At 44.8% G+C, this 19,055-nt stretch overlaps 1 protein-coding gene across 1 annotated transcript in view; it reads left to right on the top strand.

Annotated features, from left to right (window-relative positions):
* CDC40 (cell division cycle 40) overlaps positions 1–19,055 on the top strand; it is a 127,678-nt gene that overhangs the window by 49,157 nt on the left and 59,466 nt on the right. Inside the window, exon 4 of the mRNA XM_068231281.1 lies at positions 11,830–11,913. Within this exon, the coding sequence (XP_068087382.1) occupies positions 11,830–11,913 (84 nt within the window). The remainder of the gene's footprint in view (positions 1–11,829; positions 11,914–19,055) is intronic.

Below are 19,055 nucleotides of genomic sequence, written 5' to 3'. Positions count from 1 at the left end.
CACACTGCTGCACTTTTAAAATTGCATGCACTTTTTAATCGCAAGGTCTTTTGAAAAATAATGAAAATCGTGAAGACCTGTACACACTGGTGCAATGCGCTTTTCCTATTCTCATGAAGGCTTCGTGATTTTAAAAGCGCGTGCGATTTTAAAAGCGCAGCAGTGTGTGCAGGCCCTTAGACTATTCTGTTTAATAGGTAACTACTACTAAGACATTTTATCAGTTGAAAATTGTGTCCAGTTGCTGCAATACAGATTCTTTTCCCCTTGTCTGTTATTTACATGCCCACCAGGGGGAGACTTCTCCCCAGTCTGCAAAATGTTTACAGCTAAATCTTGCATGTCAACATTGCTTTGATTTTACATTACACTAGACATCTGTTAATGTTTTTACACTTGAACATAAGAGTGTATGATAAAGAGAGCCCAAATAAAGCAGACTTTAAAGGGTATTATATGGTGTCGATTGACTTATAAACTTTACCATAGCACGAGCAGCATCATTGCGTTTGCACCTCAGCACTTGGCCCCCGGTTGGAATCCCAGCTGGGGCAATATCTGCACAGAGTTTGTATGTCTACGTGTTTTTTGTGTGGGTTTCCCTCGGGCTTTTCGGTTTCCTCTCACATCCCTTAATCATACAGATAAGCAATTTGACTTCCTAAACTGGCTGTAGACCACAGTGGACATAGACTATGGTAGGGATTCGATTGTGAGGTCCTCAGAGGGGACAGTAAGTGACAAGACTATATAGTCTGTAAATGGCTTGTTGTGGAACATCTCGGTGCTCTATTAATAATACTAACAATACATCAGATACAGTGCTATGAAAGTTGTGGCACCAAGTGCTGAAAGTAAGAAAATGTATTTTAATCTTCAATACAAAACAGCCAAGAAATGTCTGCATAGATGGGGAAGATGGTAAATTACAGTATATATTTGTCGAGTGGCACTTCATTGCTTTGCAGCTTGAATAGATATGTTTTGATATGCGAAGCTGTAGCGGTCTGTCGCTGCTACTGCACTGTATATTGAGTAATCATTTACTGTCTTGCACACCTGTGGAGACCCATTATCTTGCTTTATCTTGTATTTGATCCTGGCTGCATCTAATTTTACAGCAAGTAAAGCATCCTCGATTGTGTCTCAGGGTAGCATTATTTGCAGAAGATCCGAGAGGGTTGCCTCAGATCTACATGGAATAATTACATTAGTGCCTGATGTCCATCGGGAAGTATATGTGCCACCTGCAGACATATTTAAAAACCACACCCTGAGCCAATCACTGAGGAGCAGGAATGTGGGAGTGATGACAAGCTTCCTTCTGTTGGCAATGTACCAAATAGAGGCAGGCTGACAGATAAGATTTATTACAGCAGAAACATTTATCAATAGATTGGAGTGCTTGCAATGCAGGGTAAAGCTGCAGGATGCCTAATAAATCCAGAGCAGTGGGTAAATGGAATTTTGATTTTTCTTTTAATTTTTATTTTTTTTGGCTGACTATCCCTCTTTAAAATGAAATAAATAGTGTGATATCTGGGACAATATCCCTAAAATATCAATAAATGCGGATCTGGTTGAGGTAAACTATAAACTTTTACTCAGATGGTATCTAGTCCCACAGAGAGTGGCCAAGTACAATAAGAAGTGCCCAGGTGACTGTTTCAGAGGATGTAAAATGGTAGGATCTTTTGCCCACATATGGTGGAATTGTAAGAGAGTACGTAGGATGTTGATCTGGGTATGCACCTGGGCATCATCCTTGATTAATGCTCCGGTTCCACGAAACCCGCTTCATGTCTTACTGAGCTGCCCTTACCCACATTTAACTTCTGCACAAAATGCCCTCCTTAATTATATTTTAATTGTAACTAAAATTAAAATAGCGGCAGCATGGATCACCCGATCCCTTTGTTTTAAAGCTATCAAAAACAGACTTGGCAATATCCTGTTCTTTGAGAAGTTAAGAGCCCGTGTGAATGATAGTATGAAAAAGTTCCATAAAATCTGGGATCCTTTAATTAACTACCTGTTAAGTCTGGAACAAATTACAATGGCGCGTAATCAATGATCTCTCCCAGGCTGCGCCTCGCGAGCGCAGATGGACTGCGTACAGAGGCTTAACCGGCATGCCCCTCGTCTCTGGATTCTCTTGAACTTTCCTTCAAATCTTTTCTTCTGTGTCTTCACTTATCTTCTTTCTACTCCTTACTTCAGACCTCTTTTTTTCCCTTAAACCCATTTTCACTCAATGTCGATGTAACGATGGCTTACGAACACAGCAGAAGCACCAATTTGAATTTGCTGAAGATCTTTGAGTGGTAATTTGCCATGCACTCCCCTTTCCTTAAGGGACTCGTTATTGCACCAGGCACCCTGTTAAAAACGAACCCAGTTTCTCAGAGTAATAAGCAGACCTGACCTCGCTGGAGGACAGGCCCTATGTCTAAGAGTGCTAAACATATAGATAAAGGTGGTCCCCATCTGGCCTTTTAAGGTTAATGAAGGATGGCAGTAGGGCTGCACGATATATCGATTCTTAATCGAAATCGCGATGTGCGCTAAGACGATTTCAGTATCGTCAGAGCGGCGATTTTTTTTTTTTTTTTTTTTTTTTTTTGCGCCCGTTTTTCCGCGTTCAATGCGTCCGTTGTGCAGGCTGGACAGCTGTCTCTAATCGCTGTAATTTATTCCCTCTTACTCCCTCCGTTCGGGAGTAAAATGCTCCGGTATTCCTAGGTGACCCGGAAGTAGATTAGTCTGTGCATTTCCTCTATCAATGCACTTGTATGGGGGCACGCAGGCGCAGAGACTCTAAAGCCCCGTCTACACGGGGAGATGTTGGGGAGATGTTGTGGCGATCGGCGGCCTGTTGCGCGTCCCCGCCGCGTCCCCGCTCGCCGTGCGTGCGCCGTATTCGATTCCCCTCTCGTGCCCGCTCGTCCCCGCCGGCGCCGCTTATCTCCCGCACGATTCCCTGCCATTGTCCCCTCGCGGGGATTGAGCAGGGAATCGGCGGTGCGGAGATCCGTCCTGTCGGATCTTATCAATCGAGCCGCATCAGCGGCTCGATTGATAAGGAGCATCGCGGCCGCATCTACTCGTGTAGATGCGGCTTAAGGACTTGTGGGCAGCGCCTGCACAATGTGAACAGCTGAGAGTAAGGAACGCTTGGTGTTAGCCCTCACACTGCATAATTTTCACCCACTATCTGTCTGCCTATTGCCTCCTCCCTGCAGTGTGCGAGCTCCCAGCACAGCTTATCTGTGTCTGAGAGAGCGAGCAAAGTGTAAACGGCAGGCGTGTCCGAGCAGAGCTAAAAATAGCCCAGTGCTCTGAGACATAAAATGCAAAGAGAGCTGCCAATGCCTGTGTTTAACATTCCGGTGTTCCGCGCTGCGTCCCACACAGTCATAAATTATAAACTGTGCCTGCATTCCTTATATGGCTTTCCGGGTCAGTGCACCCGACCTTGGAGGTCGGGTGATGAATCGCTGATCAAAGCTGCTGTGGAGTGGGATATGAATTACACAGGCTTAGAGGCATGACAGGCTAAAGATAAGGATTTAAGAAAGGTATGACATGACAAAAATACATCTGCTTGGACCTTCCCTTTAATTGTGTAGTGTTAGCTGCGTCTACAGTGCACTTCCTCCTTCTGTCGTGAAAAATCGTGGAAAAATCTAAATCGCAATTTCTAAGAGAAAAATCGCAATTTCAATTTTTCCCTAAAATCGTGCAGCCCTAGATGGCAGACATCCTTTCTGTTATTTCCCTAGAGAGCATCCTATTTAATGTTCAGCGTTATACGCTCCTGATATGGATGAATAATACGTTAATGGGAGCTACATTATAACTAATGAGACTTTACGTCACTTTTTAACTGTTTGAAAAATTTTAAATGGTGTGGTATACTACTACATTGTATGTTCTCTTATAAGAATTGATTGTTCAGCAATAAGTCTAGTACTTTTCATTGCCGCTGTGTTTGTACTTACCTGTTAGCAATGTTCTGTGTACAACTGTTTCCTTTTATTACAAAATTCTCAATAAAAATAAGTGAAAATAAAATGAAATAAATATGGCAGCCGCCATATCACTCTCACGTCAGTTGTTCTTTGAGTAATACCCATTGCCTTGCTGTCCTGCTGATCCTTTGCTTCTAAGGGCTCATTCACACTATACGTGCTGCCGTGCGCATCTCGGCAGTGCGTATGGTATTCGATCAGCAAGAACATCAGAAGGGCATAGAGAGCACTTCTGACGTTCATTCTATACGTGCTGCGCAGCAGTGTGATGCACTATCGCACTGCTGCACTCGTTTTTGGCAAAGGTCATTGCTGATCCCATTCACTGTAATGAATTGGATCAGCAGCGCAACACACAGCAATGTGTATGGCGTGTGATTGGGTGCGCTTGCGTCCCGAGCGCACGGCCATACGCGTTGCCTAATGTGAATGAGGTATAATATTTTTAGCCATACACCCTAAACAAGCATGCAAATCGGAGGTTTCTGACAAGATTATGCACATGCTTGTTTCAGGAGACACTACTGACCATAAGATGGGGACTGTAAGGAGACAAAAAGGAAGAAGACGGGAGCCCCCAATAGTGTATTATTGATGATATAAATGACGATGTGGTAAATAATTAGAGATATACTCACAAACACGGGTTGTCAGGGTATAGGCAACCACTAAATGCACAAATGGGGATATTAGACCTGTCCCCACTCAGGTTAAGAAGTCGCTCTCCGTAGCAAAGAAAGGGGTGTACACACCCATCCACCAGGTGGATAATAATATACAGTAATTACAGAGGCGCCAACAGGATAAAAAGGAACTTATTTAAAATGATAAAAACACGGGGGTAAGGGTGGACTTACCTCCCCAAATTTCACACACAACTGTGAATTAGTATGCAAAAAACATTTAATCTGTACTCCAAAATGCAACGCGTTTCGCGGGTCTCAAGCCCGCTTCCTCAGGCAAAATATAGAAAGGAGCAGCTTATCAGGTGTGCAGCATAGCGCAGCGCCTCTGTGAGAGAGGCGCTGCGCTATGCTGCACACCTGATAAGCTGCTCCTTTCTATATTTTGCCTGAGGAAGCGGGCTTGAGACCCGCGAAACGCGTTGCATTTTGGAGTACAGATTAAATGTTTTTTGCATACTAATTCACAGTTGTTGTGTGTGAAATTTGGGGAGGTAAGTCCACCCTTACCCCCGTGTTTTTATCATTTTAAATAAGTTCCTTTTTATCCTGTTGGCGCCTCTGTAATTACTGTATAAGATGGGGACTGTCAGGCAAATGGTATTGTTTAAAGGACAGCTGAAGTGAGAAGAATATGGAGGCTAGCATATTCATGTCCTTATAAACAATACCAATTGCCTGGCAGCCCTGATGATTAATTTGGCTGCAGCAGTGCCTGAATAATACCAGAAACAAGCATGCAGCCAATCTTGTCAGATCTGACAATGTCATAAACTTCTGATCTGCATTTGTTTGTTCAGGCCCACGTGGCGGTGATTGACGGCGCCGCTCGCGCAGGCGCAGTACAGGCCGACCCGGAGGTCTCCCTGACGTCATCGCCGGGGACCAGGACGGAGCTGCGGGGAGAGCTGCGGCGAGGGACATGCTGAGAGCTTGGGGCTGGAGGAAGCCCCCGGTAAGTAGCACTTATATTATTAATTTTTTCCCTGATGACTCCTTTAAGGGCTGGTGCACACTACAAGAGCTAGAGATTTTAAAAGCTCTTGCTAATGCAATGCTGTGGGGGATTTTTACAAAATCTCATCGCTCCAGTGTCAACAAGCACATAGGATAACATTAGCAAGAGCTTTTAAAATCTCAAAGCGCCCAGAAAAGCTCTTCTGGTGTGCACCAGCCTGTAGAGACAGGATCAGCAGAATAGCCAGGCAACTGGCATTAAAATGAACCTAAAGCCTGTTAAAAAAAAAATGAGATTAACTCACCTGGGGCTTCCCTCAGCCCCCTGCAGCCGATCGGTCCCCCTCGCAGCTCCGGTCCGATGCTTCTGGACCCGCCGGCGACGACTTCCGGTTTGGCCGTCACCGGCCGACAGGCATGGGAACGCGAGTGATTGTTCGCGTTCCCAGCCTGTATATCGCCCCCTATGCTGCTATTGCGACCTCCTGGCCGCAATAGCAGCATAGGGGGCGATATACAGGCTGGGAACGCGAACAATCACTCGCGTTCCCATGCCTGTCGGCCGGTGACGGCGAAACCGGAAGTCGTCACCGGCGGGTCCAGAAGCATCGGACCGGAGCTGCGAAGGCACCGATCGGCTGCAGGGGGCTGAGGGAAGCCCCAGGTGAGTTAATCTCATTTTTTTTAACCGGCTTTAGGTTCACTTTAACCACTTGCCGACCGCCTTAAGCCGATGGGCGGCGGCAAGGGCTGGGCCCAAACTACCGCAATACGCCCATCGGCGGCAGCGGGCGTGGTTATGCGGCGATCGCGTCATTCGTGACGCGATCAGCCGCCGGCGACTGTAACCCACTGGCCGTTCGGAAGCGCCTGCGGGTTACTAGCACTCGGATCGCCGCACGCAATGCGTATAATAGGCTTTGTAATGTATAAAAGCCTATTATACTGGCTGCCTTCTGCCCTGGTGGTCCCAGTGTCCGAGGGACCACCAGGGCAGGCTGCAGCCACCCTATTCTGCACTAAGCACACTGATCCTGCCCCCCCTTCCCTCTGATCGCCCACAGCACCCCTCAGACCCCCCCCCCCCCCCCCCCTGCCCACCCCCAGACCCCTGTTTGCACCCAATCACCCCCCTAATCACCCATCAATCACTCTGTCACTATCTAAAAACGCTTTTTTTTCTTAACCCTAAACTGCCCCCTGCTCCCTCCTGATCACCCCCCCCCCCCCTGTGTACTGTATGCATCTATCCCCCCTGATCACCTGCCAATCACCTGTCAATCACCCATCAATCACCCCCTGTCACTGCCACCCATCAATCAGCCCCTAACCTGCCCCTTGGGGGCAATCTGATCACCCACCCACACCAATAGATCGCCCGCAGATCCGATGTCAGATCACCTCCCAAGTGCAGTGTTTACATCTGTTCTCTACCCTAAACACCCACTAATTACCCATCAATCACCCCCTGTCACTGATACCCATCAGATTAGACCCTAATCTGCCCCTAGGGCACCCAATCACCCGCCCACACCCTCAGAACGCCCTTAGACCCCAGCCCTGATCACCTCGCCAGGGCATTGCTTGCATCTATTTCCCCCCTCTAATCACACCTTGAGACACCCATCAATCACCTCCTGTCACCCCCTAGCACACCTACCCATCAGATCAGGCCCTAATTTGCCCCGTGTGGGCTCTTAATCACTCGGCCAAACCCTCAGACCCCCTTCCGATCACCTCCCCAGTGCATTGATTGTATCTATTTTTCCCTCTAACCACCCCCTGAGACACCCATCAATCACCTCCTGTCACCCCGCTAGCACTCATATCCATCAGATCAGGCCCAATACAACCTGTCATCTAAGAGGCCACACTGCTTATGACCGGTTCCATAAAATTTGCCCCCTCATAGACCACCTGTCATCAAAATTTGCAGATGCTTATACCCCTGAACAGTCATTTTGAGAAATTTGGTTTCCCGACTACTCATGGTTTTGGGCCCGTAAAATGCCAGGGCAGTATAGGAACCCCACAAGTGACCCCATTTTAGAAAAAAGACACCCCAAGGTATTCTGTTAGGTGTATGACGAGATCATAGAAGATTTTATGTTTTGTCAACAGTTAGTGGAAATTGATTTTTGATGTTTTTTTTCACAAAGTGTCATTTTTTTACTAACTTGTGACAAAAAATAAAATCTTCTATGAACTCACCATACACCTAACGGATTACCTTGGGGTGTCTTCTTTCTAAAATGGGGTCACTTGTGGGGTTCCTATACTGCCCTGGCATTTTAGGGGCCCTAAACCGTGAGGAGTAGTCTAGAAAACAAATGCCTCAAAATGACCTGTGAATAGGACGTTGGGCCCCTTAGCGCACCTAGGCTGTAAAAAAGTGTCACATGTGGTATCGCCGTACTCAGGAGAAGTAGTATAATGTGTTTTGTGGTGTATTTTTACACATACCCATGCTGGGTGGGAGAAATCTCTCTGTAAATGGACAATTGTGTTTTAAAAAAAATCAAAAATGTGTCATTTACAGAGATATTTCTCCCACCCAGCATGGTTATATGTAAAAATACACCACAAAACACATTATACTACTTCTCCTGAGTACGGCGATACCACATGTGTGACACTTTTTTGCACCCTAACTGCGCTAAGGGGCCCAAAGTCCAATGAGTACCTTTAGGATTTCAAGGGTCATTTTGCGGCATTTGGTTTCCAGACTACTCCTCATGGTTTAGGGCCCCTAAAATGCCAGGGCAGTATAGGAACCCCACAAGTGACCCCATTTTAGAAAGAAGACACCCAAGGTATTCTGTTAGGTGTATGATGAGTTCATAGATTTTATTTTTTGTCACAAGTTAGCGGAAATTGATTTGTATTTTTTTTTTCACAAAGTGTCATTTTCCGCTAACTTGTGACAAAAAAAAAATCTTCTATGAACTCACCATACTCTTAACAGAATACCTTGGGGTGTCTTCTTTCTAAAATGGGGTCATTTGTGGGGTTCCTATACTGCCCTGGCATTTTAGGGGCCCTAAACCGTGAGGAGTAGTCTTGAAACCAAATGTCGCGAAATGACCTGTGAAATCCTAAAGGTACTCATTGGACTTTGGGCCCCTTAGCGCAGTTAGGGTGCAAAAAAGTGCCACACATGTGGTATCGCCGTACTCAGGAGAAGTAGTATAATGTGTTTTGGGGTGTATTTTTACACATACCCATGCTGAGTGGGAGAAAGATCTCTGTAAATAGACAATTGTGTGTAAAAAAAAATAAATCAAAAAATTGTCATTTACGGAGATATTTCTTCCACCCAGCATGGGTATGTGTAAAAATACACCCCAAAACACATTATACTACTTCTCCTGAGTACGGCAATACCACATGTGTGGCACTTTTTTGCAGCCTAACTGCGTTAAGGGGCCCAAAGTCCAATGAGCATCTTTAGGCTTTACAGGGGCGAACACGCTAAATCCAGCGCAGGAGACTTGGGCGCAGCCGGCGCCACCATAGGCCGTAATAGGAACTACGGCTATCGCAGGCACATGGAGTAACTTCAGCGCCGTCAGAAGACGGATCTGAAGTTGCTTTTAAAACAATAATTCGGCTTCCAGCTATTGCTGGAAGCCGAATTATTTCATTCCCCCACTATCCATGTCGGCCTGGAGGGGGAATAGTAATTAACACGGCCCGGACTTGTGCGGCAGCAGGATTAGCCATATACTGGCTGTGTCCTGCGCCCAAGTCTCCGGCGCCGTTCTCTCTCGTACGCTTACAGGGGTGCTTACAATTAGGCACCCCCCAAAATGCCAGGACAGTGAACACACCCCACAAATGACCCCATTTTGGAAAGTAGACACTTCAAGGTATTCAGAGAGGAGCATAGTGAGTCCGTGGCAGATTTCATTTTTTTTTTTTTCGCAAGTTAGAAGAAATGGAAACTTTTTTTTTTTTTTTTTCTTTTATTCACAAAGTGTCATTTTCCGCTAACTTGTGACAAAAAATAAAATCTTCTATGAACTCACCATGCATCTTACTGAATACTTTGGGATGTCTTCTTTCCAAAATGGGGTCATTTGGGGGGTATTTATACTATCCTGGAATTTTAGCACCTCATGAAACATGACGGGGTCAGAATAGTCAGAGATGCTTGGAAATAGGAAAATTCACTTTTGGCACCATAGTTTGTAAACGCTATAACTTTTACCCAATCCAATAAATTTACACTGAATGTTTTTTTTTTTTTAATCAAAGACATGTAGCAGAATAACTTTCGCGCTCAAATGTATAGGAAATTTTACTTTATTTGAAAAATGTCAGCTCAGAAAGTTAGTCATTTTTTTGACAAAATTCATGTCTTTTGTGATGAATATAATAAAAACTAAAACTCGCAGCAACAATCAAATAGCACCAAAAGAAAGCTGTATTAGTGACAAGAAAAGGAGGTAAAATTCATTTAGGTGGTAGGTTGTATGACCGAGCAATAAACCGTGAAAGCTGCAGTGGTCTGAATGGAAAAAAAGGCTCTGGTCCTTAAAGTGGATCCGAGATGAACTTTTACTCCTTGCATAATTGTGTTCCTTACATATAGTTTATAGGGCATTCCTCAAGCCAAATACTTGTTTTGTTTTGTTTTAATACTCTAATTCCCTATAAACTAAACAAGCCACACCCACAGCTTCTCCAGAGTGCCTTGGCGCTTGCAAGGGATTGTGGGATTTCAGTCTGGGCAGGTGAAAAAGGTGTTACTAGCTATAGATTTCAGAGGCAGAGTTTTCACAATCTGAGAGCTGCAGTACAGATACAGATCAGTTGCCTGTGTAATGGAGGCGATAAGAGTGGAGTTTTCACAGAATATGCAGATTAGCATGCCTAGATACAGATAGGCTTGCCTGTGTGTGTGATTGTGTAATAGTGACAAGCAGAAAACATGTCTGCTCCCATTGTATCACAGGAAAAAATATTAATATACTGTTGAAGCGGTTTGAAGATAGATTTGCTGTGTAAACTATCTAAACTTTAGATAAGATATATAGACAAGTCACTTGTTATATTTAGTTTTTCATCTCGGATCCGCTTTAAGGGGCGAAAAGACTGTGGTCCTCAAGTGGTTAAACAGAAATATGGCAGCCTCCATATAACTCTCACTTCAGGTTCCCTTTAATTATAATACCAGTTACAAGTGCAGCTAGTGCTGCACTAAATTAGTTCCTATGAAAGCACAACAGCATCAAGCATCTTATCAACCACATGACTATTCTTATATTGTCACAGTAGCTATATTTTGATTGAAAAAAAGGGGGGGGGGTGCTCAGACCAGGTGTCACCTGACACACACTGGCTGCCTCATGTATATTGATTAATTAAAATGGCATAGCATTTGCAAATTGCATCTGCTTGATATTTTGAAGGAAACCTAAAATGAGAGGAATAGGTAGGCTGCCATCCTTAATCCATTATGGCAGTTCACTTGCTGTATTGTTGAAATTTGCACTTCTGAACTTTGAGTCCCATTCCTGGAAAAAGCATGCTGTATTTGAAACGCTTGATCTGCATGTATGTTCTGGGTCAGTAATTCAGAGGCTATTCCTTTTTTCTTTATATTTTATTTTGCAATGGCAAGTAAATAAAAGTGCACCTGAGATGAAGGAAATAAAAGGATTTTTACTTACCTGGGGCTTTTTCCGGCTCCCTCGATATCTGTCCAGTCCCCTCTGTTGTGATGTACTCGGCTTTGGTAAAGTCAGCAACAGAGCCAAGTCAGTTTTACGATTTAAAAAAAGATATAGGAATAGCATCCCTCATTTTCTTCACACTTTAGGCTTGTTTAAAACTTGTTTCTGTTTAAATTACCGAAACAAATACATTGATGTGATTGTCATATTCCTCCTGCACTTCTTGTTTGGTGCAGTTATCTGGTCATCATTCCGGTATCTGGGTATATACACACATTAGATTTTCCTTGCCGTAAATAATGCTTGTGATTGCTTCATGTAAAAAAATCAGTGTGAGAATGGGTGTCCCTGACCTCTGAGACTTCTCCTTCAGTGATATGCTGAGATGAAAAAAAAACACAGGTTCTAACCTTTCACCATTTTTTTCAAATCTGATCTCCAAGTTTTTGGCTGAACTTAACTATTTCTACATTGTTGCAGGTTATGCCTTGGATCCATCACTGGATGTTCAGGAAACATCCACCAAATACATTGGTGCTCTGGATGAGGCTGAAAAAAAACAAGGTGAGTGGCGGCTCAGCATGATGATGTCATGGTCTTCTTTCATATGAGGATTCTGTAAAGCAGTGGTCTTCAAACTATGGCCCACGGGCCGAATGTGGCCCCCTGAGGCTTTTTTTTTTACCTGCCCCCACTCACAGAATGCATTACTTATAGATGCGGTCCACTGCATCTTTAAAGAGTAACTGTTAGGCATAATATGTTAAATCTATTCTCTATTTTAGCCTATTACATACACAAAAAGGATTGTAATAAGGCAATGCAAAAAGTTAAAATCCTTCTTACTTTTTTTCCTAGGAGGTTATTCTCTCCCCATGCCTGCAGGACGCAAAGCCGCAGAACAGAAATGACAGGCAGGCTGATTGGCTAAAGCCTCTGTCAATCACCGCTCTGCTCTGCGATTGGCCGCCTGCTCTCCCCTTGTCTGCAGCGGTGTAGCCGCTGTAAGAGCGCACGGAGGGGGGCCAGAGGCTATCTCCTCTCACTGTCCTCTGCCCCCCTCCTCCAGTGTGATGTCCGCGCCCCCCTTCTGCCCTTCTGCCGCCCGCCGCCGCCGCATTATCCTTCTTCCCCGCACAGAACTTTGGGGAAGGATAAAGGCAGTGCACAGACTCCAGGAATAATGTTCCCAGGCGCTGCAGTTCCCCCCATACTCTCTGCACTGCCGCCGGTGGTAGTGCAGAGAGTATAGGGGGGAACTGCAGCGCTTGGATCTATTGTTAGGCGAGTCTTTGCCAGCTGCAGCTTTTCCTCCCCGCTGTGCTGAGAATAAGTGCGGGGAGGAGGGGGGTGCGGGGAGGGGGAAGAATATACCCGGAGGAATCAAGATGGCCCCTGCCATGAAAAGGATGACCCTTTATTTATACTATCAAATTATATTGAAGGAAACTGAGGACAGTGCAATACATCTGTTATGTAAGTAGAGGAAGTATTTATCTACTTGCATATGTGTTTTCTTTGATGGGCATGTTTTTGCTAATAGTGCCTCTTTAAACATCAGTAGTGTACAGAGTGAAGTCTTCTGCCTTTTACTTTCACAGTGCAGGAAGCAGGCAGCTCAACTCCCAGGCAGCAGAGGTCAACAAATTCGAGTTCTGCACAATGTTCCAAAAATTGGCTAGCCTTTATTAAATCAGTTTAAAAAAATAAATTAAAAAAAAAGCTCTTTTTTATTTATTTATTTATTTTTTTACTTATAAAGGCTTGCCAATTTTCGGAACATTGTGCGAAACCCGAATTTGTTTACATTTCGGTGGCCCGTATTAAAGAATAGTAGTGCTGGTACCACCCATCAGTAGGGAAGGCAGTGAGCAGTCTTTCTCTGGCCTCCAATCCAATTCTACCTCAAGTGACACTTCTGTCCAACTGGATGGCAGGTTGTCACCTGTGTATGCTTTACTGTCTGCAAAGATTTATTTTTATTTTTTTTATAGACCTCACGTGAATGAATGGCTGCTGCTGCTGGGAGTTCTCCTCTGGGCATGGGTGGAGGGGAGAATATGAGAGAGAGATAAGGCCAATTTGCAGTTCGGGACCTTTAATATATATATATATTTTTAACACTGATTGCTTTGCATGTGTGGGATTTTGTTTTAGGCTGCTGCGAAAAGTGGTTAACGGATAAAGGGGAAAACTTCAGAAACAAGTGTGTACAGGGGAGATTTTGCCGCAGGCCATTGAGGGACATTAAGGCTCACATATGAGTATAATTGCTAAGTTAGGGTCATGATATCTGCACTCGCTGTGTTGGGGGGGGGGGGGGGGCATACTATCTGCACATGCTGTATTGGAGGGCATACTATCTGCATATGCTGTGTTGGGGGGGGGGCATACTATCTGCACATGCTGTGTTGGGGGGTATATTATCTGCACATGCGGTGTTGGGGGGCATACTGTCTGCTGCACATGCTGTGTTGGAGGGCATGATATCTGCTTTGATGAAATGTGAGACATAAGGGCTGCACGGGTTAACAGGTAATAGTTTACCCTACCTAGGTTCAATGTAATGTTTTCTACATTTTATGTATAATCCGGGCCCCTCAGCAGTCTGAAGTATATTGACCCAGCCCTCGACCAAAAAAAGTTTGGGGACACCTTGCTGTAAAGGAATGCTTGCTGCTGTTAGTATGGCTTGCATGGTACAGAATTAGCTTAGGGACTGATATTTTTTTTTTCTTCCATATGGTTGAATGTCCTTCAGAACCATTACCACTAATCTTTTCTGGGGACATAAGACAGTCACACAAAACAATAACTTACCAATATAGCTTACAGTTATATTATATCCTATTGTTATGATGTAGATACACAAGGGTGTGTTAGAAGTGTGGATATCAATCTCAGACCATGCTCTGGCTATAGTAGAATTACAGAAAAACATACCAAGGGGTAATTATATCCCATGAAGGATCCATCATGTTTATGGAGATGATGGTGCTGAGAGGGTGGTGGTTAGACTACAAGCATGACAATGTGGCCTATGCAGAGCAATCCCCATCTCCTTTTCGGACACTCTAAAGGCAGTCTTTAGAAAGCAAGAGAATAATTGCTTATGTAGCCAAGAAAATACAAGCATCCAAAAGTCATACAAAGGCAGTAATGAAAGTTTGGGGGCCTATAAGAAGCATACGCAATTCTCCACCTTGTTGAATAGAAGAGTTGGCAGACCAGTGGTTTAAGGAACATGAAATCATGATGAAACCGTATCAGGGTCTTAAATATCACAAATTTGTGAGCAAAGCAGTTAGGTTGCTGGTAACTATGGCAAAAGATCAGGTTTCTATATACAAAATAACTGGCACACCAAGCGATATAGATGCTCAAAACTTATTGTATTTATGAAAAAATACAAGAGATCACATGTAAAATACATACACTGGGCTCTGAACAGCAAAAAGTGGCCCAAACAATAACAATCAGTGAACACATGTAGACAGTAAAGGCATACACAGCAAAAGGGATTACAAATATGACAATCAATGTATCAGATAATGGCTGCTGCCTAAGAGATCCATGTAATGCAATGCGCAGCATCTGCTGCACAACAGTGTTAAGTGAAAGGCAGTTGGCTAGTGGAATGCAGAGATTGTCCAAAGCGTAAATAGTTACCCTGACAGCGCTGTTTCGCAAAGCTTTCTCAAAGGGTAAGAATGGAGTTCCCAGGAGGTGCTTTACCCTGTCAGTGAAAAACCGCCGCTTAACCACTTCCCAACTGAGGGGTTTTACCCCCTGACCACCAGAGCAATTTTCACCTTTCAGCGCTCCTTCCATTCATTCGTCTATAATTTTATCATTACTTATCGCAATGAAATGAACTATATCTTGTTTTTTTCGCCACCAATTAGGCTTTCTTTAGGTGGGACATTATGCCAAGAATTATTTTATTCTAAATGTGTTTTAATGGGAAAATAGGAAAAAATGTGAGAAAAAATTTATTATTTTTCAGTTTTCGGCCTTTATAGTTTTTAAATAATGCATGCTACTGTAATTAAAACCCATTAAATGTATATGCCTATTTATCCCGGTTATAAAACCGTTTAAATTATGTCCCTATCACAATGTTTGCCGCCAATATTTTAGTTGGAAATAAAGGTGCATTTTTTTCAGTTTTGCGTCCATCCCTAATTACAAGCCCATAGTTTATAAAGTAACAGTGTTATACCCTCTTGACATAAATATTTAAAAAGTTCAGCCCCTAAGGTAACTATTTATGTATTTTTTAAAATTGTAAATGTTATTTTTTTTTTAATTACAAAAAAAAAAAAATTGGGGAGTGTGGGAGGTAAGGAGTTAATTTTTTGTGTAAAACAAGTTTATTTGTGTGTAAAAAATGGTTAGGGTGTAGTTTTACTATTTGGCCACAAGATGGCAACATTACCAATTTGTTTCATGCGACCTGCAAGCGTCCTTCCGGACGCTTGCAGGAAGTAGAAAGAGGCTGGGGCTTTGTTATTTTTTCACAATGATCGCGCTGCTCAACCGAGCGGCAGCAGATCATTGCGGGGCTTAGATCAACGAACGGGAATGGATTTTCCCGTTCGTTGATCTCTGGGCGAGCGGGCGGCGGCGTGTTTATGAGCGGGAGCGCGGACAGCGGCGGGAGTGCGCAAAGTACGGATTTCTCCGTCCCTGGGGGTGAAAGGATGGAAAAAGGGGCGGAGAAATCCGTACGCGCGGGGGTAAAGTGGTTAAATAGCGGTCTGCGCCCTATTGTGACCATGCCAGACACCGTGGGCCGGCCCAATGACGTCAATGACGTCACGCGGCTTCCTGCCGCGGCGTCAATACGTCACTTCCGGTATCCCCTCCATTGGGAATGCACATTGCCAGCCATACGAGGCCAGCGTTGCCAGCCAAAGCATGGGAGGCAGGCGCCCTCTCTCCCAATGGTGGGGCCGGGTATTGCAGCTAATGAAGAGTGAGCTGGGGAAACTGAATGTACAACAACAAAGAACAATAGCTGAAGAGCTGCGGAGTGAGACGGTGTCCGGCTAATCTTGATACAGTCGGTGTCTGGCCACTGTAGCGCAATTAATCTGTGACATACAAAAAGACAATATTAAAAACATGTATTTTAACAGAATAACCTGGGGACAATGAATATAAAGCAATTAGTTATTGGGACATGATTTTAACAATAGCAGGGATCAAGCAATATTAATCCCGATAAACAGATAACAGATGGCGGCCTCCCAGTAAACAAACGCAGTACTGACATGTGATGAACCTATGGAAAAAGATACCAAAAATGCATAGCTGGAATGATCAGTTATGTACCTCCTGTGTCATATCAGAACATGGCGGTGAACAAAAAATTTTTTGGGGATAGAAAATACTAAACACAGCTACATGATAGCTGTAGTAATATCAAATAAATTACCGCGTAAAAGGGGCCAAGCTAACGTCCTCATTCATACCTAGAGGGACTTGGCTCTGCAATTTATAAATCCAATAAAGTTCACGTTGCAACAGTTTGAGTTCTATGTCCCCACCCCTGTACGATGGGCTAACGAGTTCCAACACTCTGAATCGCAACTGGGATACACTGTGACCTGCCGTTAAAAAGTGTTTCGCAACCGGAGAATCGAGATCAACACATCTTATGTTACTCCGATGTTCACTAATGCGAGTACGGATGTCGCGTGTGGTTTGTCCCACATAGACTTTGCCACATGGGCAATTTAACCTTTTCGGGACCGGCCGCCTACCCCCCCTTAAGGACCAGTCATTTTGCGCAGGAAGGGGGTGCGCGTGTTTGGGGGGGTCAGGCGGCCGGATCCCGTGTGTGGCTGGCTAGAGTGGTGTCCCCCATGGTGGCCTGTGCCTCCCCCTTCTGCCCGCAGCCTTCACTTACCTTCCAGGCTCCAGCGATGAGCCGCACGGGACCCTCTTCTCCGGCCGGCATCTCCGTTCTGTCTGACGAGCAGTTCCGGGTCGCGGCTTGATGACGTCATCAAGCCGGGACCCGGCGCTGACGTCAGATGAAGCGGAGATGCCGGCCAGAGCGGAGGGGGGCGCCGATCGTCGCTGGAACGGCAGGGAGGTGAGTGGATCCTCTTCTTTCCCCCCCCCTGCCGCCGCAGCTGTCAAACAGATCACTACGATCCGACGGCGATCGTAGTGATCGTGTGATCAGCAGCCATACGCGATGGCTGCTGATCACTCGGGGGAGATGTCGGCTGTCATATGACAGCTTAATCTCCCCCTCCGGGTGCGCACGATCACGTCGGGAGTGGAAATTGCGGGCCGGCGTAGATCCTACGCCGCATCAGGCTAGAACAGCCACAAGTGCGGCGTAGGATCTCATTCACATGGTCCCGAAAAGGTTAAGCAATATATAACATTTTTTGAGGAGCAATTTGCAAAATCATTTAAAAATATGGCTTTGCCAGTTTGTGGATGGGGGAATGATGAACCCCCGTCTCACATATCCACACTGGACGCAATGTCCACAAGGGAACATGCCTTTCGGCCGAGTTAAATTTGAAAGCCAATTACCTTGATTTGTGGTTGGATCTTTTGTGCTCCTGGCATGTACCAAAGAGTCACGAATGCTCCTAGGGCGTTTGAAAGCGCAGATTGGTTGTTCCCGAAACACTTCAGCCATAGTAGGGTCAGTATTCAGTATATGCCAGTGTTGGCGGATGATCTTTTGAGCCTGTAGGGATAAGGGACAGTACGTTAGCACAACAGGAATTCGATTTTGCGATCTGTTAGGTCTATGTGTAAGTAACTCCGTCTGATTCTTGGCAGCTGCTCGTGATAGGACCCTATTGAGGAGACTGGTCTTGTAACCCCGTTCCTTGAAATGGGTAAACATCACCCCTGCCTCCTGAAAAATGCTTCGTCAGTAGATGAAATGCGTCTGAGGCGTAAAAATTGGCTCTACGGAAGCCCCTGCTTGAGGCGTTCTGGGTGATAGATTTTTGCTGAAAGATAGGTGTTCTTATCGGTCGGCTTTCTGTAGGGGGCAGTTCTTATAGTACCCTCAACCATTTGGACCCTCACGTCCAAAAAGTGAATTTCACTGCTACTGTAATCAAGGCTGAAAGAGATGGTAGGGAAGCAATGATCTAAATCGTCCTTAAAGGAAAGTAGCTGAGATTCTGTACCTGTCCAGATGAAAAAGATGTCGTCTATGTACCTCAGCCAGCACAAAGTCTGACTGAGGTACAGATGATGTGTGTAAACAAAATTCTCTTCAAAGAACTCTATGAAAAGGTTTGCATATTCCGGAGCCACATTGCTCCCCATTGCAGTGCCTTGTAGCTGCTGGTAGAACGTACCCTCAAAACAAAAATAATTACGCTTCAAGACCAGACTCAGTAGGGCCAGGAGAAAGTCTGCCAAAGCTGATTGTAGAGATGGCTTACCAAAATTCTGTCGAATCACCTCGATACCCATGTCGTGTGGAATAGAAGTATACAGGCTGGTGACGTCCATAGTACAGAGAAAAACAGGAGACGGAAAGAACCCAAAACCTGAGAGTTTGGAAAGAAAGTCCGTGGTGTCCAATAGAAAAGAACGCATAGCAGTCACCCGTGGTCTTAGTACCTGATCGAGCAGGATAGCCAGTGGTTGAAAAACTGAACAAGTACCCGCCACAATAGGTCTGCCAGGGGGATTCACTAGTGATTTATGGATTT

Source organism: Hyperolius riggenbachi, chromosome 4 (assembly GCF_040937935.1).
Source record: "Hyperolius riggenbachi isolate aHypRig1 chromosome 4, aHypRig1.pri, whole genome shotgun sequence".
Lineage (NCBI taxonomy): Eukaryota > Metazoa > Chordata > Amphibia > Anura > Hyperoliidae > Hyperolius > Hyperolius riggenbachi.
This window is presented reverse-complemented; position numbering and strand designations above follow the sequence as displayed.